This window comes from Nyctibius grandis, chromosome 5 (assembly GCF_013368605.1).
Source record: "Nyctibius grandis isolate bNycGra1 chromosome 5, bNycGra1.pri, whole genome shotgun sequence".
Taxonomy (NCBI): Eukaryota; Metazoa; Chordata; class Aves; order Nyctibiiformes; family Nyctibiidae; genus Nyctibius; species Nyctibius grandis.
Genome location: NC_090662.1, coordinates 35,946,313 through 35,974,257, shown reverse-complemented (window position 1 = coordinate 35,974,257; position 27,945 = coordinate 35,946,313). Strand labels below are relative to the sequence as shown.

General features: G+C 39.9%; 1 protein-coding gene and 1 pseudogene across 6 annotated transcripts in view; one reads left to right on the top strand and one right to left on the bottom strand.

Annotated features, from left to right (window-relative positions):
• The window catches only part of TMEM117 (transmembrane protein 117), a 241,659-nt gene that overhangs the window by 200,552 nt on the left and 13,162 nt on the right, over positions 1-27,945 (bottom strand). Inside the window, exons 2-4 of one of the 6 annotated variants that reach the window (XM_068400913.1) lie at positions 22,973-23,102; positions 21,105-21,575; positions 6,292-6,424 (exon numbers count right to left, since the gene is read on the bottom strand). In XM_068400913.1, the coding sequence (XP_068257014.1) occupies positions 6,292-6,404 (113 nt within the window). In that variant the 5' untranslated portion in view covers positions 6,405-6,424; positions 21,105-21,575; positions 22,973-23,102. Of the gene's footprint in view, positions 1-6,291; positions 6,425-21,104; positions 21,661-22,972; positions 23,103-27,945 lie in introns of those variants that run through there. The other 5 variants (XM_068400911.1, XM_068400912.1, XM_068400915.1 and 2 more) reach the window with 5 other exon arrangements.
• LOC137664380 (P2Y purinoceptor 1-like) lies at positions 16,407-17,464 on the top strand (annotated as a pseudogene).

The window sequence follows — 27,945 nt, the reverse complement described above, 5'->3', positions numbered from 1 at the left end:
TTGCCACAATGCACTAGCAATGAACACGAGTAATACTTTTTCCACCCCTCTGCAATCCTCCTCTTTCCCGTTTGATTAGGAAAAAAGAAAAGGTTTCCTCCTTTCATTTATGTTTCAAATGCAGCCTTAAATAAATAAGCTCTGTTCCTTATCTGTTAGGTGTTACACAGCTCAAAATCACTGCTGAAGTTCAAGAATCTAAATGACTTTAGTTAACAAATCAACATCAAGTCCCTCACTTTTTAAAAAAGTATTCAATGGTACTTTGATAAAAGACATACAACACCTGCACTGCACCCTACCTGTTCACACACCACAAAGTTAATAGTTGTTGCAAGAGTTCACTTGGTCGGGAGCTAGACGGGACTTCAAACAATAGCCAGAGTTACTTGATAGCTGTCAGGACAGTCCTTAGAGTACATGAGGCCTGAATCACATGTATACAGGTAATGTTTATGATTAAAATAGATGGTGCTCTGATATAAGATGGCTCCAGGCTGCTGGGCAGGTGACACAGGCATTACAAATTAAATACATGCCCTTGATCTGAAAAGTGTTGAGAAGTGTCATAGCTCTGGGCCCTGGACACAACATAGGTACTTTTTTAACTATGAAACCTTCCATCCACACCTGCACAGCAGATTTATACTAAGCACATTTATATGAACCTTTAATATGCAGAAAAAGCCTCCTTTCCTGTGAAACCATGCTGGAACTGCACACCAGCATGACTTCCAGCGTGCAGGATCCCGTTGGTAATGGAGACACATGGTACTGAAACATGGAGTAGATCACAACGATGCTGATCAGTCCTCCAGCAGTGGCTGTGGGCATGTGCAAGAAGAGGACACTGGAAACATTTACAGGTTTGGTCACTCTACCACACACGAGATAATAAAAGGTTGAAGAGGGAACTGCTCTTTTTACACTGCTTTTATTTTTTTGACTGACAGAGTCCTGCATGTGCTTTGAAAGCCGAGATCACTCTAGAGTCATCATTTTCAAAATCCTAACAGCTCTCACCAGCACATTACAATCCTGAATTCTTAATGAAATCCTGATCTACTTTTTTCAGTCTTTCAACTCAAGCTCCAAAATAGCAATCAGAAATGGCCAAACATAGGAGATGAAGTGCAAGACAAGTATCTTATGTTGCACTGGAGTGCCTTGAGACAGTCTTCCAGGCATCTTCTGCAAGTGGGCGGAAAACTTGAGTGTGCTCACTGGCAGTACATGAAAGTTGCCAGACAGTTAACTTATATACCCAAGATTTTAATACCATTGCCTTGCTGTATTTTGAAAAATGAAGGCCATGAGTCAAAAGACAAGGGCAGAAATCAGATCTCTGGCAAGGTTACACAGAGTATCTGTTACAAAGAACTAGGGAAGGTCTTCAGGTGGGAGAATACTGTGGAGCTTGGCACCTAACTGGATATGCATGCTGTGAATTGGGAAACACTGGGAAAACCCTAACAATTCAACAGCCCAACACTGCTCCAGTTTCCCCCAAGCAGCAGGCAGAGGAGGATTCTGATGAGTTTGTCCTTTTTTTTTTTTTTAAATTATGCAATACCGTAAAACATTATCATAAAATTTTACGTTATTCTCACATTGGCCTTGTTCCAATTCATTATATGAACTCCTGTTTTTAAAATGTCTTAAGAAATTCTCTGAGGGCTTTACTTTGGCACACTGGGCTCTGAGCTACTTTTGCACATACTAGGTTTGAGTTTGCTGCAAATGTTCTACAGCACTCCTGCTCATTAAATTTTACTGTTTCTAACAGAAACCTTGGACTTGGCCAATGTTATTGGTCTTGTCCAATAACTAACCTTGTTATTAATAATGTCCAGCACAAGATATTATAAGCACTTAAAGGACCCAATTAAAGTCTTCAAAGACCATTAAGGTACTTGGAGAATGATCTCCTGCTCAGGACTGTATGAACAGGACCATACTGTTCAAGACTGGGTGGGGGGGACCCCAGACATGGGCAGTGGCACACAACATTCACATAGGAGTTGTGCAGTGACCTCCCCAGATGGACAGCCAGCCAGCCACCTGGCCACCTTGCAGTGTATTCGTAGCCCTGTGTGTCTGGGTGGCACTCAAAAATTGTGCAGCCACTGTTCACCATCACTTCTGATCACGGTGTGCTGCCGCCAGTTCATGCCCCTCAGCCTCATCCAGTGACCAGGCAATGCTCTGGTTCAGCTTCCAAGCAAACCGTTTTCCGCTCATCAGAGCACTGGTCAAAGAAAATGTTGCAATGAAGTGACAGGAGTTGATAAACACTTCTGCAGAAGGGAAACCAGCAAAGCAGAAGCTGAGTACCACAAGAGAGCAGCCACTATCTTCTTATTGTCTATAATCATAGAAAACCCCTTCTATTCACTGTACGCAGGCCTGTGTTGATGGAAATAGCGCTGAGTATGAATTAAGACCTCCAAACAGGCTTCCACAGCTGTTGTAAGATGGATAAAGGAGGCATTTTTTTCAGCCATGTGAGCGCAAAGAATAGTACAGAGCAGGCAAAGTGACAGTGACAGATTTGACACAGAGGACCACTTTAGATGGCAGCTAGCCTCTTCCCGAGGCTGTGTGGGCTTGTTCTGTAGGAGACCATTGTGTATGACCGTTGTGCACAAGCGTGATGGACCGCAACATGACAGATGTTGTACTTCTGCTCGTGTGCACAAAACCACCACAAGACTCATAGCACGAACAGCAGATCCCCGGGCCAATGTACCTCACATCGTGTTGTATCAAGAGTCCCTCTTGCAGTGTACCGTATTACTGGCTAACGTAGACACACACCCATTGAGAAGATGTAATCAGCAGATGTAATTGGCAGTGCCCTTCTCGCTACTTCAAAAATTTAAAATTCTGAATTACAGGAGAAATTCAATGGCCTCATTCTCACTCCACAGTTCAGCCCTTGGCATCAAACAAGACAACTTTTTTTCTAATCCTCTATGATTGGTTTTACCATTCTCCAAGTACTAAAACTGTTCCAAAATAAATCTCTCCTTATTTGAGCCTAAAGCACTACTTAAGGTTACTCTGACTTTTCCAGGAACACCTTTTTCTGCATTATCCTCACAGCAGCCCTGACCGGGCCTGCGCTCTCACAGCTACTGCTCTGTTCTGACTGACTCGTCCCGCTACGCTCCCCAGGTGCCCTCTAAACCTAAACCTGAATAATGGCTGAACCTTTCCTACTTCTGCATCATTTTCACGTTTATCCTCTCTATTCCACATCTTTCCTGCAGAGAAGGACCAGCTAGAGCAAACACCTCGTTCCTGAAGCCTCAGCCCTGCTGGGCCTTCAGACGGTTGCACAAACTGGGCCTGACATGGGCCCTGTGCCCAGCTCAGCTCCTCCTTGCTGTTTTCAGGGATGATAAGCAGTAAGAAATAATAGCTGCAGACAATTCTCTGACAGCTTTTCAGACATGTTTCCTCATCAGATGTTCAGCTCTGACTACAAGAGCAATGATCTAATGTACAGGGGGTCAGTGTCATAAACTGTGAAGTCCCTAAAAGGAAATGTCACTGAAAAAAGAAAAAGGACTTAAAATTTAAAAAAGATACATTCCAATCTGTCACAAAATTTTCAGTTCAAATAGTCACACTTTCAACCAGCAAACGGCTCTATACTATGTATTGAAATACCAGCAACTTGTTCAGCTTTTGCTCTTCCCAGCAAACTACAGTGCCTACTGCTACCCCTTTTTAAGGGACACACTCACACTTTCTAGGTTTGCTGCACTAAGCCACGTCTTTAGTCTTTAAAAATACTTCTAAAAACACTCCAAATCTTGGCAACTGTAAAACAGACCTTCTTAGAGATGGTAACATGACAGACCTTTAAAGCACTCGTGGCACGGGTTTCTTGAGCCCTCAACAGGATATTGCTTCTTCTGTGATCACCCATGCTGGCATGCACAGGCAAGACACATGATTCTCCTACTCACGAGCCATAAAGAGATTTTCACTGATGAGACCAAACATCTGACATAAAGAAACTTGTCAGAATCACTCTCCTGCCAGCATACAGGGCAAGCTGAATCAGGGACAGGGCAAGGGGCAAACATGTGCAAAAAAAAAAGAATGTTTTTCACTCTGTTTTGTAGACAGTAATAATAAGGCTTTTACAGCCCGTGAATTGGAAAGATGTGTGTGCTGGGTGCTTGTGTTTCATAGGAGTCCCTAGGCACGAAGGTCAGCATGTCTCCACAAAGACCCCATGCAGTCAGACTCCGACCTTTACCATGGAAGCCAGTCCCTCCAGTGTCAACCATTGCAGTCAGGCACTGTGGCAAAATGCACAGACGGAGGTATTCTTTTGCACAGAAGTACAAACCATGAAGCAAATAGTTTCATAAGGATTACATTTACTCAGGAAAAAATAATCCACTCCTTGAAACATTTTATTATGGCAACATGAAGTAGTTGGCTTTGATGATGTTTGTTGCAGAAATCCTCTTTTGAAAAGTACTACACATTGTTCTACCTCAACTTTGAGAGGCACTGTTTGACTGATGGTTTACATTGTGCAGTTTGAGACTGAAACTGTTCGTTTCATGTTCGATTGCTGCCTTTTTGCCGGAATGGACACCCAAAACGGCTGTAACGAGTCTTCAGTCCACTTCGAAAAAGCAGTGTGATTCCTTGAGCACAGCATGGTCAGCTTCCCAAAATGATCACAACAAATCTAGGGCTGGGGCATAAGTTCCAGGAAAGGAGAGTCTTCACCTCGCAGAAAGCAAGAGGGCAGATTGACTGACACCAGCTATTTTAGTACTAGGCTGTGCCTATTTCCCTGAACGTGGATGCTGATTGACACGCAATCTCTTCAGTGCAGCTAATGGAAGCTTGTAACAAATATGGGGAGTAGAAATGTTGACAAGGACATCTGATTTCCAGATATGAGTCAAGCTTTCAAAATCGTTAATGCTTTGTCTAACAGCTAGTTATAGTTTATGGAGCATTAGAAATACCAAATATAAATCTTAACATAATACCAATAATAGTATGAATATGTAAATAAGGAAGCCAGAAACCTGCAATGCTCCCACCCTCCTCATTTCAGGGGTGATTATTCTGCCTCTTATTGGGCACCTATTCATATTTACCACATCATTACCATGATCTTTTCCTAAAACACTCAGTGATTCTGCTGCTTTACCTGCCTTGCCTGAATCAATACATTTAGTCTTCATGTCACAATCTCATGATTAGCCCAGCTGGTCTGCGCTTGTGTTCATTCAGTGACACCCAGTCTGCCTCTTATTTGCCTTTTGTTTTATGTCACATTATTAACAGGACTTTATACACTGCATATTTTGTTGACACACTTAAGATCTGTAACACATCACACCAGGACCCATTAAATAACTCTTCATCAGACTCTGTTGGTAAGGCTCTGATATTCTGCGAAGAACAAGCCATTCAATTATTTGCACTGTTCTTCAGCTCACATATATTGCATTTCTTATTCCTTGCTAGAAACTCTTCAGATGCTATCTTGCCTTTTACAAACAACATGACTGTATTTTTGTCCAATGGACTCATTTTGTATGTATTAGATGACCAATAATGTAGGTTTTCTCAGGAAAATCAACACGTGAAAGTGGTGTTAATTTTGAGATAATAGGAGAAAGCAAGTCTTCTTAAGCAAGGAAATTAATAGGAAAACTCCATTTAAAGTAAGTTCAGACATAATAAAAAGATAGCTATTCATCCCTCAGCCAGCCATAACTTTGCCCTGTCAGAGCACCTTATGGGGGAAAAAATAGATTTTGAAGAATATTTTTATGGATCAGTAAATATTATTGTCCATAACCAAAATAGCACTATACTACACATTTAATGTTTGTGTTTTGAGTGTGAGCTTTCTCAAGTTTGGATGTTCCAATTTCTTTTAACTCTGAATTTCTTGAGTATGTACAATAGTCATGCTTATACTTTTAAACTACTCAGCCCTAACTTCAGAGCAAATTTGTTGAGCTATAATTCTAAATTAAAAAGAATAGATACAATGTTCATTAGCACCCTGCTTTCATCAGTCTAGGACCCCACTTTTTCTAACTGAAACTTTAAACCTCTTGGCTAATTAAACAATTTAAATTACTAAATTCAGAAAGCAGAGGGATAAAAAAAGATAGTGAATACTGGTATGTTTACACTTTGGTAAGCTCTTGTTCACTGTAAAGCAGCATAATATGAAAAGTTTCCAGTGGAATATATTCTAGAGCAAAAAAGACAAAAAGAAACTCTGCAACCTACCTCATATTCCCTGCCATAATGAGGAAGAGATTATAAATGTGAGAAAAAATGAAGAGGAAGAGGATGGTGCTGAAGAACATTGTCATCCAAGACCCATGGTCCTCTCGAAACATTTTCAGACGGAGCAACTGACCTGTGGTATGAATATTATGAGAAAGCATATTTTAGTCAGTCAGTAAATACGTATTTTAGTCAGTCAGTAAATACATGTTTACATAATAGCAAAACCAAAATAGAGTACTAAACTGTATTTCTTCTTATATCCAATTATTCCACTGTGTGGAGGGAGGACAGATTTAGTATCATGCAGCAAAACTACTCTTCTGTACTTCATCATGAACAGATATTACTCCTCCAAAATTACAAGGTTGCTTCCCACAAACTGACAAAAAAATGGTTTGGGCTCTTACAATCAGAATCACTGAGGTGGAGATCTGTAGGAGTCCACATCACATCTGTCATACCTGAGCAAGCTGTGGCTGTGGCTTTACACATACTACATGTGATTCTGCATGCTGCTTAAGCAGCTTTCTATGTTTGCTTGTTTCAGCCCTTAGTATCTCTACCCACTCTGCTCTCATTCTGGCACAGGGAGCTGAGCAGCCGCACACATGTGAACAAGAGTGGGGAACTGACCCATTTAGAAAAAAAAAAAATTACCTTTTTTTGTTTTTTTTTTTCTTTCATGTAAATTAGTTCCATCAACTTGCTGACCATGAAGCTTAATGAGCAGTAGTGCTGCACATCTGTGCAAAATTGAGAAGGAGTGATGGATTGGAAGGGTAACTGCCTAAATCACCCCATTTTCTAGAAACCGTTACATCCTAACACTCCAAAACAAAAACCACGGCATGGAAAATCTCATGAAATTAGTCTAGACCTCAAGGCAAGAGACACTTTTTAGTGGCATTTGAGCAACGTTTTGAGAAACAAGTCTCTATACATTTTGAAGTGTCATAAGTACCTCAGGTCATGTGAGATCAATTATTTGCTGCCAGTTATTTCTTGATCGGTAACAAGTCATTAAATCTTGATGCTTGCCCATCTCTTTCCACTAACCATAGACAGCATCAGGTCAAATATCGTATGACATGATAATAGTGATCTCATCATATGTGTTTGTCTAGCTTGTGAAAAACTTGGAATAAAATGGGGGATTTGGGACATTTGGGCTCATGAGAAAAAGAGATTATTTGCTTTTCCAAGAAGGTGACTGCAGGACCAGTTGAGGATGAAAGAAATTGCCTGGACTAGAGGGAAACTCCATGTATCAAAGGTGTATCAGAGGAAACCTGGACAGGCTGGAGAGCTGGGTGGAGAGGAACCTCATGAAGTTCAACAAAGGCAAGTGTAGAGTCCTGCACCTTGGGAGGAATAACCCCATGCACTGGTACAGGTTCGGGGCTGATCTACTGGAGAGCAGCTCTGCAGAGAAGGACGTGGGTGTTCTGGTGGACAACAAGTTCACCATGAGCCAGCAATGTGCCCTTGTGGCCAGGAAGGCCAATGGTATCCTGGGGTACATTAGGAAGAGTGTGGCCAACAGGTCAATGGAGGTTATCCTCCCCCTCTACACGGCCCTGGTGAGACCACATCTGGAGTACTGTGTCCAGTTCTGGGCCCCCAATTCAAGAAAGATAAGGAATTACTGGAGAGAGTCCAGTGAAGGGCTACAAAGATGATCAGAGGACTGGAGCATCTCTCTTATGAGGAGAGGCTGAGAGAGCTGGGTCTGTTCAGCTTGGAGAAGAGAAGACTGAGGGGGTATCTTATCAACACTTACAAATACCTTAGGGGTGGGTGTCAAGAGGAGGGGGCCAGACTCTTCTCAGTGGTGCCTAGTGACAGGACAAGGGGCAATGGGCACAAGCTGAAACATGGGAAGTTCCATCTGAATATGAGGAGGAACTTCTTTACTTTGAGGGTGATAGAGCACTGGAACAGGCTGCCCAGGGAGGTTGTGGAGTCTCTTTCTCTGGAGATATTCAAAACCCGCCTGGACGCGACCCTGTGCAACATGCTTTAGGTGAACCTGCTTTGGCAGGGGGTTGGACTAGATGATCTCCAGAGGTCGCTTCCAACCCTTAACCATTCTGTGATTCTGTGAAAAGCCATCTCTTGAGTCAAAGATGACTCTTTAAGCCCAAAAGTACACAAAAATACATGGTTAGTAATAAGTAAATAATCACCTCCCCTCTCAGTAAAATTGAGACAACAATACTGTGCAATCACACTGTTCCTCTATTTTGTGAGGTAGTACAAGGCTGCCACATGTTCTTCTCTGACAGTCATTTAATGTCAACATACGAAACTCTGTAAAAGCCTTAGACTCCGATACTACTGAACTGCTCAGCTGGGATGACCTCATCCAACGGTGTGATATGCACTGGGCAAGTGACAGGAGCTTTAGAATCAATTTCAAATTCTACCAGAGACCTCCTGTGACATTATGGACAAAGCATTTATACTCTACAGTCAAGTCCTTGATCCACAAAGGTGAAGAATAATATTATTCTCTTTCTTACATTGTAGACTTTTGCTATATTATACCACAACAAGGCCACTAACTGATTAAGTTTGTAAGTGGTAACATAAAAAAAAATCATATCACAAAACAGAATAGAAATTACAGCCATAGTTATGATGTAATTACTACTCATTTCCTAGTCAGATATGTACGCCAAATGTTGTCACCTCATCACAGAGAACTAAACATTCCCTGGAGTATTTGAGTTATGATTGTTTCTTGCCATTTCACAAATGTAATATTACAAGTTTGTCAAAGCAAGACTGATTTTACTGTCCTATTCTCAAAAGTATTACTGCAACACAACACTCTCCCGATCCTGCTTTTTGTAGCTTATACTTGGTTTTAATGGTTCCTGCTTTTTCAAAGGCTATTTACTTGCAGTGATTAATGATCTAAATAGGAGTGGGTGAATTATGGTGCAAAGGTGTAGAAATATTTCTTCAAAGCTTGACTCCCAGCAAGAGCAACACCTAACATCCCAGGTGGGATTTCAAAAGGGCTTTGTACCAACAGGTAATATTTAACATGTTTAAGAGAAATATAGTTGCTACCGTGGTCATTTTTAGTATTAAGGTAACATTAGAAAAAATTATCAACTATCAAGCAATAACTTACTAATAATGGTAGCTTTTAAGAGATGCTGAGAAAGATTACAGACCATTACAATTCATTTCAAATGCTAAAAAAGCGTTACGGACTCGTACATAATTTTCCTTTTCATGTCCAAGAAAGTTTTTCTCATACGAAATATTTGAAGCAGAAGTACGTCCCCTGACATACATTATGTACTTCCCTAATTTCATTAGGAAATCAAATTATGAGTCTGTGTAGGATCTTGTACTGTGTGTTTTTCTTAGACCTAAGCACTTTAATCATGAGATGTGTCATACTTCATTTTGCAGAGATTGCTTTTTTCAAAGCATACGGGTATGTCTTGGCACTTGAAAAGAAGCTCTGCTTATTCTCACTATTGGTGATAGGTGAAACTTTTGTCATGTTCTCTTCAGGAACATATTTTTTCTGGAGTAGCTTTCCTTCACTGTCTTCTTACCTTTTTCTCTTTGTTCTTCTTCATTATCATAAACACAGGAGTTTCTCAAGTCTTTGTTTCCTGTAGTCCTTCACCCTTTTCACCTGCCCTTATAATTTCATTCTATCCAATTTCCAGACATTCTTTATGTCTACTCTCATCACTCTTCTCTTCTTCTGATTCTCTCAGTCTCGTTCAGCCCTCTCCTTTCCTAAAATAAACATATCTACTATTTTTTAGCATCATAATAGCCTGTATACTTGCTTCTGCAAGAAAACCCTATCACATTTTTGTCTTTCATCTCTGAACTCTTTAGGCGCACTGTTTATTTACTGTCTGGAGTTTTTTTCTTCTGGACCTCTTCAAGTCCAGTACAGTCCTTGAGCTGTTCTTACCAGAATTTCTAATGACCACTTTTGTATTAAGCTTAGCCATACTAGTTCTTCCTCATCTGGGTGAGTGTCACGCACCTAAGTCCAGTTGTTCATACTCTTCTTAACATCTTGACCTCCTTTTGTGTTCACTTCTCTGTCCTCTAGCAGCTGTCCTTTAACCTCTACTGATTTTAGTAGATAGTTTGTGTAGCTCACCATCTCTCATACTTGCATGACCCTATAACTGAGTATCATTGTTTTATCATGGGTTACCATATATTGTCTATGTTTTTTCCAGATAGAATTTTTCTTTACTAAAACCAGGTGGATTTTTTAACATATACTTTGATTGCTTGGGGTATTGAAAACTTCACCAGTGCAAGAGATGGGAATTTGCTTTTGCAAAGATAAGAGGGGTAAGGAAGACAACTGATAATTCAAGCAGCAAGGTGAAGCATCTAATGAGATAGTACAGCCAGGTACTAGAAGATGTCAAAATAGGGAAAACAGAAGGAAGATGAGGAGATGGACACTGAGTATCAAGAGAGGTGATACTGCAGACTAAGAAGTGGAATGGTCTGGGATGGAGGAAAACTCTGGGAGCTGCTGTTGAACTGCAAAATCTAGGGTAGAAACCTTGAGGGAACTGAGGTGCTAAGCTTCCAGTATGGGCTGGTGAGGAGAAGGTAACAGTGAGGCCTGAAAAGGGTTGGAAAACATAACATCATAATTAGGAAGCCAGAGCTCTTGAATGGACCTGGATGGACTTGACGGCATGAAGACTTTGGTAATTGTAGGATGGAGAAATAGGCACTTTGGGCTGGAAGCAGGGAAACAGACCCTCTGATGATCTGGCATAGGTCAATGAGGAGATGGGATTAGGTTGGGAGCAATAAAATACTCGGGAGAGTGGCTGGGGAAGAGGGATCTGTGGGATGAAAAATCCAGTTTCATCATGGATTAGGGCTAGACCCATGGTGAAGTTGTAATGTGGAGGAAATCACTAAGAAATATGATGTCTTCATTCAGGGAATGAAACAGGAAGATCCCAGGACTGGTGTGTGCTGCTGAAGACTGGAGATGCAAGTCTGAAGCAAGAAGACTGGAGGACCTGGAGCAGACCTGGGCTATGGTAGGATTTGATCTCTGGAGTAAGCAGAGTTGTAGGATGGGAGTTACCTGACAGACCTGGGATTTTGCAATGAAGTGGGAACTGCAGGCAGCAGAAGTGATGGGCAAGAACATCTTGCATCTGGGCAAGAACAACCCCATGTACCAGTACAAGTTGGGGACAGACCTGTTGGAGAGCAGCGTAGGGGAAAGGGACCTGGGGGTCCTAGTGGACAACAGGATGACCAGGAGCCAGCAGTGTGCCCTTGTGGCCAAGAAGGCCAATGGCATCCTGGGGTGTATTAGAAGGGGTGTGGTTAGCAGGTCGAGAGAGGTTCTCCTCCCCCTCTACTCTGCCCTGGTGAGGCCGCATCTGGAGTATTGTGTTCAGTTCTGGGCCCCTCAGTTCAAGAAGGACAGGGAACTGCTAGAGAGAGTCCAGCGCAGAGCCACGAAGATGATTAAGGGAGTGGAACATCTCCCTTATGAGGAGAGGCTGAGGGAGCTGGGTCTCTTTAGCTTGGAGAAGAGGAGACTGAGGGGTGACCTCATTAATGTTTATAAATATGTAAAGGGCAAGTGTCACGAGGATGGAGCCAGGCTCTTCTCAGTGACATCCCTTGACAGGACAAGGGGCAATGGGTGCAAGCTGGAACACAGGAGATTCCACTTAAATTTGAGGAAAAACTTCTTTACGGTGAGGGTGACTGAGCACTGGAACAGGCTGCCCAGAGAGGTTGTGGAGTCTCCTTCTCTGGAGACATTCAAAACCCGCCTGGATGCGTTCCTGTGTGATATGGTCTAGGCAATCCTGCCCCGGCAGGGGGATTGGACTAGATGATCTTTTGAGGTCCCTTCCAATCCCTAACATTCTGCGATTCTGTGATTCGTAGGTGGGGTGAAACAAGCTCTGTGATGGGGTGAGAGTAACATAGGTCCATGAACCAGTCCAGTAGTAGGGCAGTAATAACAAGAATTCTGGCAGTGAAGAATGGGGAAGAAAGGGACAGTGCAAACACACACATACATGGCCCAAGCCCCTGTACTCTTCTCTTTCACTGCTGGAAACAATGACAGCCTGTCTAGACTGGGATGTCTATCCTCCCCTAAAAAGCAAGCAGAGGCTGCTATGGCAATAGCAATTTATCCTGACTTACTGAGAGGAGGGGCTTAACGATAAAAGATATCTCCCTTGCAGCTTGACACCTGCTCTCTGAAGAGCTGCCATTGTATATGGAGTATTGCCGAAACCTTGGATTAATAACAGTACTCGCAAAATACAGTTGTGATTTTAGAAGGTCCAGACTAATGGAGAGGAAAAGCACAGCTGGGAATCAAGACTTCTGTAAAATAGATAATTCCAACCTTTCTAAAACAGGTAAGAGAAAGCTTTATTAGGTATTAATTGCACCTGTATTCTCCAAAGCAATGTAATTTTCCCTATTTAGTTATTACACACTGATTAATACATACACATATGTATAACTTTCATATATTTTAAAGTACTTTTTCACAAATATTGTCTTCAGTATGCAAATTCTTACACCTTAACTATCCCTTTACTATATGTTATTTTTGCCATATAGGACTTCATTAACTTTCAAGTAAGTACATGAAGATCATTTTTTAATTAAAGAAATAGTGGCTTAATCACAATACAGATTGCGTCATTAAGAAGAAAGGAATTGGATATTAGCACAATCTACTTACCTAATTGCATGCAAATACTACTGTATATTACTTATTGTTACCATCATGCTAGTATGTATAATACGCTAAATGCAGTTGAACTAAAATACATGAAATGCTCCACTTAATACTCACATTGCATTATATCCTTTCATATCAATTCAGCTGAACATAAAGGGAATGCATGAGAAGATTCCCTAACAAATAAGATGTTAAAATAAAAATTGCAAATAATGCTTGATATTTTTATAACAAAACCTAGGACTCCCTATAAAATGCTTTATTAATTTCATAAGATGAGCTAAAACGGTACACTTCGAGAGCACATGTAACACAAATATATTGGTGTATGAATAGTTAGAAATGTGGAAAACCTGTCTGGTAACTGGAATAGATTTGTACTAGATTCAAATACAGTTCCAAACAGGCAAACAAAATTATCAGAGTAATCCCAACAAATAAAACAGTTCATGTAAAATCAGGACTTCTACTATAAAGAATAACAAGCAAAAAGGAGCAAGCGGCAAAGAGAGCAGATAAGGAATAAAATTACATAAAATAAGCTGTTAACTCAGCTTAATCTTTTTTTTACTTCAGGCCAAATTAATCGCTCACTATGACCTTGTTAAAAATGTCAAAAAAACCCCACAAGTATGTTAGGGAAGAATATGGTTCCTAGGATATATTTACACATACAAAATTAGGTATTTTTAAAATAAGCAAACATGCTAAACCTAATGGAACTTTGAAAATACAAGTTAAATGCCCTATGAATGACTACCAGTGATAAACTGTGAGCTACAACTAGCTATATACACAAATTAAGATTCTTTTCAGTGACACAATGTTTCTTAGCTCCAAAAGAAGTTTCCTCAAAAACTAATTTTTTACTGAAATAAGGTCTTCTATCTACTCCAAGACTTTGGAGGCCACATTACAGGTACAAGGGGGACACAGGGAAGTAGAGACTTCAGGATTTAGGGCCCTGACACAAACCAGGCAGTAAATCAGCTCGTCAGCTGAAACCATCTTGACTTTCTACAACAGTGTGCAGACGCCGCCGGGGACAATGACAGAGGAGCTTGCAGATAGTCATTGTTAGAGAGTCACAGAACTAAGACATATTTCTTTCAGGTCCAGGAGAAGAGACAACCCAACAAGCAGGTACAAAAAGTGAGTTATTTAAACAGGTCACTTTTTTAAAAATTAAAACTTTTCTAGCATCTTTAGATCCACAGGCCATAAGATGGTTAGATTCATTAGGCTGCTTCTTGCACTAGAAACATAAAATTCTTACCCATGAATTTAGCATGCTTTCTTGTCTTAATTATGAGTGATGGAGCCCATAAACTTCAACCTTTTCCTGGGCATATGTGTAGTATTCTAATATCAAACCCTCCATCAAATCAGAGGTATTCCTTCAATTTTGGATGCCCCATCATGTGATTGCTCTTTCTGTCCATTTAATGTTCATGGCCATCTCTATCAATGGCTGAAACTGTTCAGCTGAAAAATTAATCTCAATAAATTGGAAGTATTTTTCAGCCTTTAAAGCCCAATCCTACTTTCATCAAAGTCTGGCAAGTCTGTTCTTAGTCAGCACTAACAACATATGCAACTCCTCATCTGTCACAGTATAATGTCATGGTGCTGTTGCTTATTCTGCCACTGCTAAGATGTGTGCATGTGTGTTGGCTGGCTTTGTTTAAGAATACATGGACTTAGCAGTGAACACAGCTATGCTCAGAAAAAGAAAGTTTTCTTAAACTACAGATGCAAAACTTTGGACTTGAACTGTGAAGATGATCTAGTCACACCCTGTAGCTCAAGTTACTCTGCTGGTGCTGAGAAGGTAGACAGAAAAATTGCTGTTGTCTGATATAAAAAACATGTCATTTCTGAAAATTATTAGAGCTCATATGCAGATCTACTGGACATCAGGGCAGCTCCAGTGGTCTCAGGATAGAGCAGGGCATGCTGACTATATCTACTCACATGCAGTGAAACTGGATCTTGATTGCAGAAGAGTCTTCAAATTCTTCTGATGGAAGACCAGGAGTTCTTGTTACAGCACCAAGCTGAGGGTCGAACCCCTTGTGTTCTTCTCTTGCTTATTATCTTACCTCAGGAAAGGTTCTTTTTATCTCTGTACCCGTTCCCCTGTGTCCACCCTGTAAATCGCTCACACCAATTCCAAAGCACACGGTTTCAAGAATCTAGTCTTGGTTACAGCCTCTAAGCTCTAATATAATAGAAAGAATTAATAGGAGACAGTAAGAATATTTTAGAAACTCCAAACACAAATCCCAAGGTAGACACATGGGAAATCCTTATGCAAACACGGATGTATTTTCTACTGACTCTCTGGTCAAGCACTGTAGTGGACTCTGATCTATAAATGGCTACTTGGATGACCCTCATACAAAGCTCCTACTTGGACAGACCTTACAGTTTGGCATCTGCTGCATCATTTGCAGAGAGGTTCCAGAAACATGACAAACTGCAATTGGTGACAACTTGTTCTGGCAGAATATTCCAGCCTTTATTTTGTTTTTGTTAGGAGTACAAAATCATTGGGATTAAACATAAGACTTTACAGGCATAAAAATCTTGCTTTGAAATGTACACTGCAGATCTATATTTCAGATATTCCATAATGGGCATTGATACAAACTTGGCCATAAAGAGTGAGACAAAATGAATTCTCTCTAACGATACCATAAGCACAATGTTTTGGCCCGGGACAATAATTTATAGAAGAATGTTTAAAAAAAAAAAGAAAAGCAGTTTGTTCAGAGCTTTAAATGAAAAGGTTGCTGCGGCCCTCAGCACAAGCAAGATTTCATCCTTATTTGCTTTGATGTTGTCTTCTGGATCTCAGTCACAGCCCACTGCACAGCTGCCCACATTACATATGCCTCTAGGCCTGGTATGGATACTTAAGACAGTCAAAGCAAGGATGGAACAAGCGTGGGTAATCACTGTCCTCTCCTCTGCTTCTTCCAAAGCTAGACACAGATACATTAGTGGCCAAGAGGATGCTGCTGTTACTGAGGGTGCATGCTTTTTTTTCTTTCATCTATTGTACACTACACTAAATATTAGAGAGGAAAGAATACGGAGGTTTTGATAAAAGTTCATGAAGACCTGCCTGTGCTGGTGTTGCTGTAGAGTAAGCTTTAAGTGTTACCTACTTAGAATTTACTTTTTTTTCAGATAGAAGAGAGCTTGTACATCATACTATATTCTGAATTCTTTTGCCAGTTCAAACATACTGGATTTAACTTAAAAGTTTTGAATCTTAAATTCAACACATCTAATGCAATTTTTATTTTAAAAGCTGTTGGTCTCTCTTTTCCCTTCAGGCATACTCCATGGAAAGATGACAAATGGTACATGTAATGTTTTCATTTGCAACAGAAATCCTAAGCTGGAGTGGTACTGTTATTTGCTGATTCTGGTTTGCCTTTTCACTTTATCAGCAGGATTTCTCGGCAATATACTTGCACTATGACATTTGTGTGCTGCATGAAGACATGGACTACCAATACTATATTTCTATTTAATTTGGCACTGTGTGACTTTACTTGGACTCTCATTGCACCTTTTTCAGTATATTACAGTCTCCAGAAGTTAGCTGTCTATTGCAGTCAAGCATTTTATCAGATAATAAGGCTATTTTTTAGTATTAACGTCTATGGAAGTGTCTATTTCCTGACACTTATCAGTTTTGACAGATATGTAGGTGCTGTCCATCCTATCACTTCATTAACATGGTGGGACAAAGGAAAGGCCATGTTTTGTACCATCGCAGTATGGATCTTCATAGTGATTGCATCGATGCCGGAGATCTACTACACAGTTGCAACTGGAAGACAACATGACATCGTAGATTCCCTGGATGGCACTGAAGGACCCTTACAATTTGCAGTGCCGTTCACACTCTCCAAGATCGTATTGAGATTCCTAATTCCAGTCACAGTCATATTTACTTGCTATATGTTGACTCTCAAAGCATTACTACAACTCAGTAAACGTCAGCAAAGAAGGAACAGAGTTCTTAGACCTCTGTTACTGATTTCAGCTGCTATAATTGTATTTGCTGTTTCTTTCATACCTTATCATGTTATGATGATGGTGATACTAATCTACAGAATTAATTGCCAACCACCCTGTGGGAACATAAGTACATTAAGTGTCATTTATAAAGTCACAGAGATCATCTGCAGCATCAATAGTTGCCTTGACCCACTCATTTTTACAGTAGTAAATAAGACATTCTATCAAAGAATTAAAACTATAAAATGTCATCCCAAATGCCAGTGCTGCTGTTGTCTGGCAGGAAGGGTAAGGGACATCACTCTGTCCCCAAGAACAATGACAACCACCAGTATGCAAAGACGTGCATCTCCCACTGCCCATTTGGCTTTGTGTCATTAGACACGTTTAAAATTTGGTCTCTTGTATTGTATAGCAATCTCTTGAGTAAGCAAGAATACACAGCAATGCAGAGTAAAACTTAATGTGTACATATACTAGAAAAGAAACACTATCAACTCCTAGCCTTACAGAATTAGCATTTTAAATATTCTTGTCATGAATATACCTTAATTTGTTGTGAAACAGCACTTCTTACCTGTATGTACATGTGATATGGAATGAACAATGAACAAAAGTTCTAACCAGCTACTTCAATTCTTGGCCAGAAAAATACAGTTAAGATTAAGAGCACACAGTGTTGAGAAGCCTTCTTATAGTTTCTGTTAGTTATTTTTTCATATGCTTCTAAGTGCTGCTGTGATTGGACTGTGCAATTAATAACAATCATGAGGCTTACAGTTGAACATCTCAAGCATTTGCAGAGAGGCTTTCTACAAGTACTTCATTTTAATGCTGCTTGCACTAGAGTTCCACTGACACTGCCAGTGGAACCCCATTAACCCGGGTAAGTGCAGCACATTTCTGAAAACAAACAAACAAAAACCAAATAAAAAGTCCCTGAGGGTAGTCAGAGCCACAGTGAATGTGCTCATGAAGCAAACGAGCACAGATTGAAGAGCTTTGCTAAGTCTTCCCCCAGGCAGCAGTGGTTCCAAAACGATAGGCAGGGCACACTAGTGGTGTCCCCAAGCCCTGTGCAATTACAGCTGTTTCTCATAACTGTTCTGCTTCAGAGGAGCATGTTGTTCTGCCATGAACTCTAAACTCATCAACAGGAAGAAGTGTGCACAGGAACAGTTCTGAAATACAGAGGTGGCTGAGCTGCAAAAAGAGTGAGGTGCTGCTATGCAGGAGTGCTTCTTCTGTTCATTTAGGGTCTTAGCATCACAGTTTCAGGACAGCCTAAGGTAATTAGTCTACAGTGCACTTTAATAATTAAAACAGCACAATGTATAGTTGTCAAATAACACCCACCCTCAAGAGTCATTAAATATGTGTTCTCTCAACACATTGTATGGGCAAAATAATTACATTCCATAATCAACCACCTGCTGACCTGCTTTCTTGCCAAGTCTCACACGCTACTTTGTTAAGTTATAAAAGCCCATATACCAGTGACCACATTATTTTCAGAAGTTACTATGACAAAATACTTTTTAATATACTTTGTACAGTGTCTTAATTCTTTAACTTCTATATTTTAATATAATTTTGTCCTCACATGTCTCTATGTGAAAATAATTCTATTCTACATTAGTATTAAAGCTCTCTTGTTGTTTCAATTGTATTGAGTGAATGTATATGTATATATAATATCTAGAACAATGTTATTTTAATTGTCTATAACTGTGACATGAAATGAAGAACCAGATCCTGATAATCTGAAACACTTTACATGTGTTCGGATGTACTAGCAATGTCACAGGATCTCATAGCAAAATTGCACGCCTATATTTTGTGCAGCGGAGTTATGTACTCACCTCGTTGTACCTGCTGCTTTGTTCCTTTGATAATTTCTTAATCTTTCAGTTTCTCTTATTTTAAAAGAAAAATATTCACCTTTTTTTTTCACATGTGAATTGTCTATTGGAAACATGACAGGGTTAGTAACAATGCATTGGCTTCCTTAAGAAAGAGAGCTTTTTAACCCATGAATGGGCACCCATCGGCAATTACTTACTACATGTCCTGGTTTGGCCTAAACCAGGCCGATTTTCCTTTCAGTGATTTTTACTTTCAGCTAAGTCTCCTCTAAGTAACTGCACTTTCTGAAACTAACTGCATGTTTTTGCAGACAGTGTCTGCTTCCAGGACTGATAACGCTCGAAGTTTGTAGTTATCACTGAGAGCACCGGTAGGGATGTTGTGCAGAAAGGCTCTTGCTGTACTTGTTCTTGAGAGAAACCAAGGTCACTGCTGAATTCCTCATTGCTTACGAGTGAAGAGCCGAAGGGGGGTCGCAGCTGCAGGGGGGAGCAGACAGGGCAGGTGACCCAAAATTGACCAACGAGGGTATTCCATCCCATACACGTCATTCTCAGTATAAAGCGGGGGGATCACGATGGTCTCGCTCTCTTTCTGCTATGGCCGGTGTCCAAGGAGGACTCCGTCTGTTTTCCTGCTGCCCCCGATCCCGATCCGTGCATCCCTGAATCCAGCTCTCGACCGTCGCTAGGCCCAGCCTGGGCCTTCCCGGAGCCTGCCCTGCAGTGCCGGTGGTGACGTGGCTGACTTCAGGGGAGCTCAATCTCGGTTTTGTATATATATTTGTATATATTTGATTATTTCTATTATTGTTATTATACTCTTTTTCATTATTATAGTTTATTAAAACTGTTTTAATTTTCCAACCCAGAAGTCTCTCTCCCTTTTCCCTTTCCCTTTCCCTCTGGGGGGAGGGGGGGGGGATAACAGAGAGCATCTGCCGCAGGTTTAATAGCCGGCCCAGCTTTAAACCGTGACACTACAATATACACTTACAGCTCAGACTGATACAGAAACAATGTCAATGCTATTTAGTGACAAAGGTGCTCTCAGCATGAAAAAGGATAGAACAGGAGAGATGGGTGTGAAGCTCTCGGCTAAATGAGTTTATTGCTCGCACTGGATTGCACCCAAGATTGTAAACAGTAAGCTATTTCCAGAATCAAACACTTGCCATTTTTATCTTTCAATCTATCTTTAAAGGAACAGATAACGCTGTTTCTTTGTTCTTTCTTTCTCCACCTCACTATTGCTTTTCAGCAAGTTAATTTGTCTATGTTCGGGCTGGGTAAAATTCAATGTGAAATCAAAATACGCTTTTCTAGACACAAAGTTAAACATGAAAACTCGCTGCTGTCCTGGGCCAGAAAAGATAACTTCACACCTCTGGGCAGAAGAGATTCTGAGGTTTTACCTACCAGGACTTCTAATACGTGAGCTTTTTCAGGGGAGACAACAATGACTTAGACCAGCAGCTTCTCTAAATTTTCTAGAGATTTTTAATAGCAAAACAGTTGTTTTTCTGTTTAGACAGATCATTTTATTCTTGCTGCATAATATCTACTATATAGATGTTAATGTTACTATTACATATTAAGAAAGTGTCATTAGAAAGATCTTTTGTTAAGGAGGAAAGAAGCATTCAACTCAGAAGAAATTGTGAAAAACATTATCAAAGACACTTCTTGTTTTTGGAAAAAATTGGAATTTTTTCCTCATTAAGTGCTGCCTTTATAACACCTATGAACGCAGCCTGTGCTCACAAGTACACAAAGTTGGTGAGAATAAAATTAAAAATTTCAATTAAAGATTGGATTGAAAGCCTCCAGTGAGCTCAAGATGAATACAATAATTAAAAAGCTTCAGAGATAACCCTTCCGCAACTCATATTCAATGCCTTTTGCAAGCAGCATTAGTGCAGATTGCAGAGATTCTCAAGCAAAGTCTAGGGTTTCTCTTCCTGTCTTTCAGTGTATAAAAAGAAAAACTAAGGCAACAGTAAGAAAATGCTTTAAACTCAATGTGAGAGTCTGACTCAAAAAAAAACCTCAGGAGAAATTTCATTCTGGTCAGGTAATCAGAACATAAAACACGTTTAACTGAACAAGAATGACATTTATATTCTCAGTGTGACTGAACTATGCAGTATACTCACATAGAAAGATGCAAAATGAGATGCTTTTTACTTTCTGTCAGCATCACGCTACCAAAGAGCTGCACGGTCCAGGGCACACACAATGGAGCAATGCCAGCAACTGCCATCACGAGCCTGGGACAGTATCAAGGAGCGTTTACTGCGCTGTGCCAGTGACCAGGAAAGGACCGAGGAAGCAAACAGGCAGGGACCTGCTTTTGCAGGGGAGAATCCAGGTCTCAGCCAACTCAGAAGATAAAAATTGCCATGAAATAGTATGTATCAAGACGATACTGATTGCTGCTGCATATCCTTTGATCCTCCCTGACCCTCAAGAATATGAGCAAGCGGTACAGGCAGCATGGATGGTAGCCCTGCTCTAAACTCTTTGCTGGGGACAAGCAGGAGCAAGCTGGAGACTCCTCTTGTTCACTTATGTAGGACTGCGTAAGGTGGGTGTCCTAACTCCTCAGTTCAGTGGTCTGGGCTCACCTGCAGAACAAAGGACAAACTGTTTGGACTCTGAAACTCTAGTAGAATCCATTTTTCTGCATTGCTCCTTTTTGTGTTCCACTGAAAGAAAAATATAGAATAAACTGTGTTACAAAAGTAAATACTGTCTCTATGTCTGTTTCTGTAGCTGGATGCAATCCAACATGGTCCACACAATCCTATAAAGCTCATTAGTTTTGTATCAGTAAAGCCATCTATAACAGAAGTCCCAAGGCACTCACACACATAAGAGAAAAAGGGAAAGAAAAGGCAAGAAAACACCTTATGCTTCTGAAAAGATTATTCCCAAGGAACTCTGAATAATGAAGAACAAAAAGGAAAAAAGAAGATGGGGGCATTCCTACAAAAAGTATCTATGTCACAGTGCCTCTGTCGTCTGTTCTCCTGGCCTGGGCATCTCACACAACATGCCTTGTGCTGAGCTGAGTCTAAAGGCACTGGGTAATCTTTAAAAATCATCTTCAGGACACAAAACTAATGAAAAATCCTTCCCTCTCTTACCCTCAGCTATTCATGTTCCTCATGATACTCAGCTGTGAATACAACCTAGTAGCTGACAAGGCTTCTAGACATTTGTTTGCCTGTTCATAACTGATTCTATAATCAATTAAACACACTTTTTTAAAGCGCTTTTGTTCAACTAGGCTGAACTAATGCTAATGTTGTCCTAACTGAAATCAAAGGTTTTCTACAAAATAAGAGTTGAAAGGCACAAGACATCTGTTCATATTTACTTGGTCATGTTTTTATTCGGAAATACATGCTTCTAAAATGTTTTATTATAATATTCCCCAGATAGATTGACATAAACAAATAAAATGAAGTAAATTTATTCCATTTTGCTATAATAAGTGAACAATAAACTAAACAGCTAAGAGCCAAAGTCAGCATCTCCTACTATGACAAGTATGTTGCAATACTGGTCTCTCACGGATCTTTGTTTGGATTAAATCTGAGGATACCATATCCAGTTAAATGCCCAAATGTTATAATGAGTTTGAACACATTATTGAATGCTATAATCATGTATTAACATACAAAACTGACTGCAAGGTGTGGGTAGCTTTCATGTACCATATCTAGACCCTGAGATACTACAGTGGTGGACATCATTGTAATATACTAGATGAATACAAAATAGACGAGGCCCTGAAAGATTTGACTGTTTCGGTATGTGCTCAGCTGTAGTCAGAGAAACAACTTTCTCCTTTCCTGATGTAAATTCAGCATCGTTTTGTACGCAAAAATTTTTAAAACAAAAACTGCTGTGCCTGGAGCCTGCAGTCAGAAGAGGCAGGACATGCTGGCCCCGTGCAGGGACCTACCACCTCTATAGCCCTCCCAAATCTCCCTTTTCAGGCCTTCTCCCAACTTACCACTTACCAGATCAGTCCCTTCCTCTTCACATGACTCAGCATGGATGGGGCTTCCTCCGGTTGGGAAAGGTGAACCTTAATCAGGGAGAACTGCAGTTCTCAGCTTTTGTAGTCTAAGGTAAAACGCAACCTAATGTCACAAAAAGTAACAGTCAAGGTCTCAGATACTGACCTAGCTAAAAAAGTGATGTCCTCACAAAGTACATTGCGTGCTAAGGCAATGGGAACCTAGGATCTCCAGTTTCCCATGAGTCCAGTCAATACCAGTCAGGAAGACCGACATTAGTAGCCAGATGTCCTTCCATCAGGCTTCTTGTGCAGCCTGTCTTACCTGATTTGGGTGGTCTCAAGGGCCTGGTCTGAACTAGAAACCGCAGGTGAGCAAATGCAGGTGAAATGCATAGCACTCTGCCTGCCTCTAAAATGCCACAGAGTCTTTAAAGATTGCTTGCTATTTCTCAAAGAAAAAAAGAATAGAAATACAAATGTTCATAAGTATGCACATTCATCTTTTAATACAAAAACAAGAACAGGAAGATGGACTTTTGGTGCTGCAAGGGAAGGGCTGACTTTTTCTTAAGGGGCTACCCAAAGGCAACCAAGGGCAGGGTGGTAATGGTCCATGCCACGGGCTGTGTTGAACGTTGCAGGGGATTCATAAAGGCACCACATCTTCCTCTTTGCTTTACATTAATGTCATTACTATTACCTAGATGCAATAGCTTGAGCTGACGTTGTGAAAAAGCTGTAAAATGCAGATAATGTGGGAAGACTTAAAGCTATGCCAGAATGACAGTGTGTAGACAGGCTTAATTCTGAATTCTTCTGCATCTGTCACTTTCCATTATACAGATTTAACATGTAATTTCAATTATAAACTTTACTCTTACTGATATTATTACTTCAGGTTTAGACAATTGTGCTGATGCAGTTAAAAGGAAACCTGTAAAAATAGATATTGATTTCCTATTGATGTTTTAGAACATTTTTTAGTAGCGAAGCAACTGAAAACCCTGCGTTAGCAATAGAAAACGCTAACGCATTTGCTCTTGAGGTATGGATTTTTTAATTCTTTGTGACTATATCCCAGGTTATACAATGAATGTGAAAAAAAATTGTCTCTCTTTAGGAGTCTTCACTGCATAACAAAAGAAAAGTTGGTTAGAGGGCATGTAAATATTAATTACATTTTTGTGCTCTTTATCCTTTAAGAATTTTTCATTTTTAAGAAATCTGCGGGGTTTTTTTAACTGCCAGGCCTATAAAAGTAATTTCATGATCCTCCTCCTTTTTTCAATTTTAGAGCTGCAATGTTTCACCATCTTATATGTAGTGCCTACAGAAACTACATTTGAATTCATTGGAATCCAAATTTCACAGTAGGTAAAAGAAAGATAGCAGTATTTATATCCCATATAATGCTGATGCTGAACTCTGAAGGGCAGTGCTGTAATCTCTGTTTTTCAACACCAGTTTAGTGATACTCTGCAATGACTTGTCAAAAATAATCTTTTTTCTGCACTGTTTGTTCTTTTCTCCTAAAATTGCACTGAAACTGATTCATAAGCTTACTTTCAACAGTAAATAGAGTTGCTTACAATCTACCACACAGCCTTTTAAAATAAACATTTATAAAGCATTTTTGAGTCAGAAAACAAAGCAGATTTTGTCATCATCCATCTAGGAGCATCTACAGGTTTACAAATGGTCGTTCCGGTAAGTGGTCCAAAATGCAGTATTGTAGCACAGTAAATTGCAGACCTGATTGTAATATAAACATATAAAAATATAAACATAGTTGAATATGTTTATATGCAAATAGTTTAATGAGTTTAAATAATAGAAAATCTGCATGATAAACCTTTAGCCTGTTTTGAATGAGCAATGCCCCTTTCTGTCAAACATATGAAATGGAGGTTGACAGAAAGCAGCCACCCACAACTATCCCCAGCGCGAACTGGAACTCCAAAGAGATTTAGATTTGGCCACAAGCTTTGCCAGAGATTTTCTACCAGACTAAGGCAAGCAACGCTGTCTCTGGGACTCAGTGAGGGGTCACTACTAAGCCTACATGCTAAGACATCAAAGACCGACAGAGAGCAAGAGAAAAAAGAGATTTACATTTCCTCGAGGCAAAAAAGCAGTCACTTGGTCAGTCAAATACAGGAGATAGACAGCAGATGTTCTAACAAAAAGAATTTGTGTCTGAAAGGAAGTGAAACAATGCTCATTTTAATAAAAAAAAATGAGCTAGACTCTCTCCTGGTCAAGAACAGAGTACACCTTACTTTTTGTCTCAACCCCTCAGCAGATGAGTGCCTCCATGCAGGAGGTTCTCCCTCTCTCCAGATCTAATCAGAGGCATAAAGTATACAGAAAAAAAGAAACTCTGACCAGAGATAGCTTTCTGATTTAATCTCAGCAAGTACAGATTAAGCACGGGTTTTGCTTTATTTCTTGTCTTCAACAAATATTTGCTACTATGCTGTCTGTTTTGGACCCTGTGACTAAATCTCACAGCGCACAAACAGGAACCCCAGGGGTTACAGAGCGTGTTTGCATTTCCAATGCACAAGACAAGCGGAGAATTGATGTTGTGGGACCAAGAGGAAGTATATTCCAGGGACAAGCAAGACGGCTCTTTAGCCTACAACGAAATACGGCGGTAGGCACTTAGACCCAAGCGTTTTCAGACTTGGTAAAAACTATTGTTTCATAAGTTATATACTTCTCAACTAGCATCTGTATATGCATCTGGACAGACACTTGTCTGAGCACCAGAAAGGGATACAATCAGTTAATCAAGTCCAATGTCAGTATTAGTACGTGCTGCAAGCTGCATAGATCGTACACAGGAAAGCTGGTTATTATTCTACCAGACTCAGAACAGCCTTAGGGTTAGGCACTCGCACCTCTAACAAGTGACTGTGTGGCACTTGCAATACTTGCAGAATATTGGGCCCACTGTTACAGAAGCAGTTGACAAAACCCCAACTCCATTAACTTTGCCCCAGGTTCCCAGTTGTCTTACCACCCCTTTGCCCTCCTGCCATGGGATAAAGGATATAAAACCACTAGTTATTTCAACAAATCTATCTCATAACAACCAAAACAAGTGATATGGAATGAGCTTTCACTGGTCAAAACATTTGCAAGACCTATTTCAACTTTGGGCTGAAGTTTCCAGACCCTGAAAAATTTCTTCAGGGGAAAAAAGGTCAAGTTCTCTACTTTGATAACACAGGATTACATTTACAGATTACAGAATTAAAAAGTGGAACTATAGTCATATCTTCTTTTAACCACCTACAAATCGGACTTTTTGTATTTGTCATTTTTTCACACAGTTGCAAAATCCAGAGGAACCCCATGAAAATCTAAGCATGAATATGTTTCATACAGATAACTTCCACTAATGCACAAATCTCGTGCAATGACATAATATTAAGCATTGCTCATTAATCCTAATTTGCCTTTCTAGAAATAGCATGTAATTCATTTTTATTATGTATACTATGTAATGGTGTGCAAAACCTATTATTTACTCTATACGAATTGAAAGAGTAGAAATCCACAATATCAGCTAAACCACCATATCCACTGTATTTAATAGTAACTTTGGAAAAATTGAATTTTAAATCACTTGATACTGTGTTATTTGCAGAAGTAAACATGGCAAATACGATACTGAGAAATACATCTTTACTAGAAATACACTGGATGGAGAAACTGTGTTAACAATCAGTGAAACTTTGGACAAAATAACAGTTCCATAGCAAATTTCCTCTGGAGCAAAATCAGATATATAATGAACCCAAATTATAATTTCTAAAAAAAAGCCAAAGGGTGGGTAGGTTCCACAGTAGAACACATAAGAATACTATTTCACAGTAAGTGCATAAAAAGCTAGTAAGGTAGTAGGTTGGCAGGGGAGTGGGGAGCACTATAATTGAAAAATGTTTTAATTTTTCCAAATATACTCTTTCTCTACTCAGGTTTGTTTTTTCCTTTGTTTTTAAATGAATTATCAATTTAATCATAAAAATAGTGTTCAGAAATATTCATTACTATTCTTCATCTAGCATATTTACATCTCCTTAGAGAAAATGTTTAACTAGCTGCCATATTCATCCAATACCACTAGAAGGTGCTCCTCTGTTGAAAGATAATTATTTCTGCCTGAATTGCTTCTCAAAGCTAATTTTCCTTTGATAACTGTGGTTCTGGCCAGTTGTTTATGCTGACTGTAATTGCAACAACCACCCCTGTTATACAACATTAGGACCTCATATGCCATAACCATTACCACAGCATGAGAATAATAGATCTGTTATCACTCATTTTCTTGATGAATCTGAATCCCAGCTGAGTTTTGCTGGAAGGTGAGGTGTGGAAACCGTGGTGGAGCTGATGCATTGTAAAGAGCCACAGTCTCTGTAAGGACAGGAAAAACCCATTCTTGGAGTAACTTTGGGCAGAATGCATCCCTAGAGAGACATTTGCATGCTTGTCTGAAGTCTGAAAGAGAAGTCCAATATAAAAAAAAAGCTATAAGACAACCATACAAACATAAGCATATGATCTACACCAATTCCACACCAACAGTATCAGGACATCAAACTGCATCTGGAAACACAAAGATCAATAATTCATATTTCATACACAACCTTGTATGAGCCTCAACCAAGTTAAGATTTAGTTTGACACCCAAAAAGGCATTCTGATAACTTCTGGGTACACATGGACTGCCTCTGTAAGCAATTCACATACACAACAAAAACCTTAACTGAGAGCTGAAATAATTGCAGTTTTTCTAATAAAAAACTTCATTGTTTTTTATTAGAAATGTCTGAAGAGTTTTAAGTTTTGTGTCATCTGGGATTGGGTAAACTTTTGGTGAGAAATGGGAAAGAAAAGGGGAAATGAGGATGGACGGACCAGCTAAGGTGAGATTCTGACACTTTTAGCTGTAA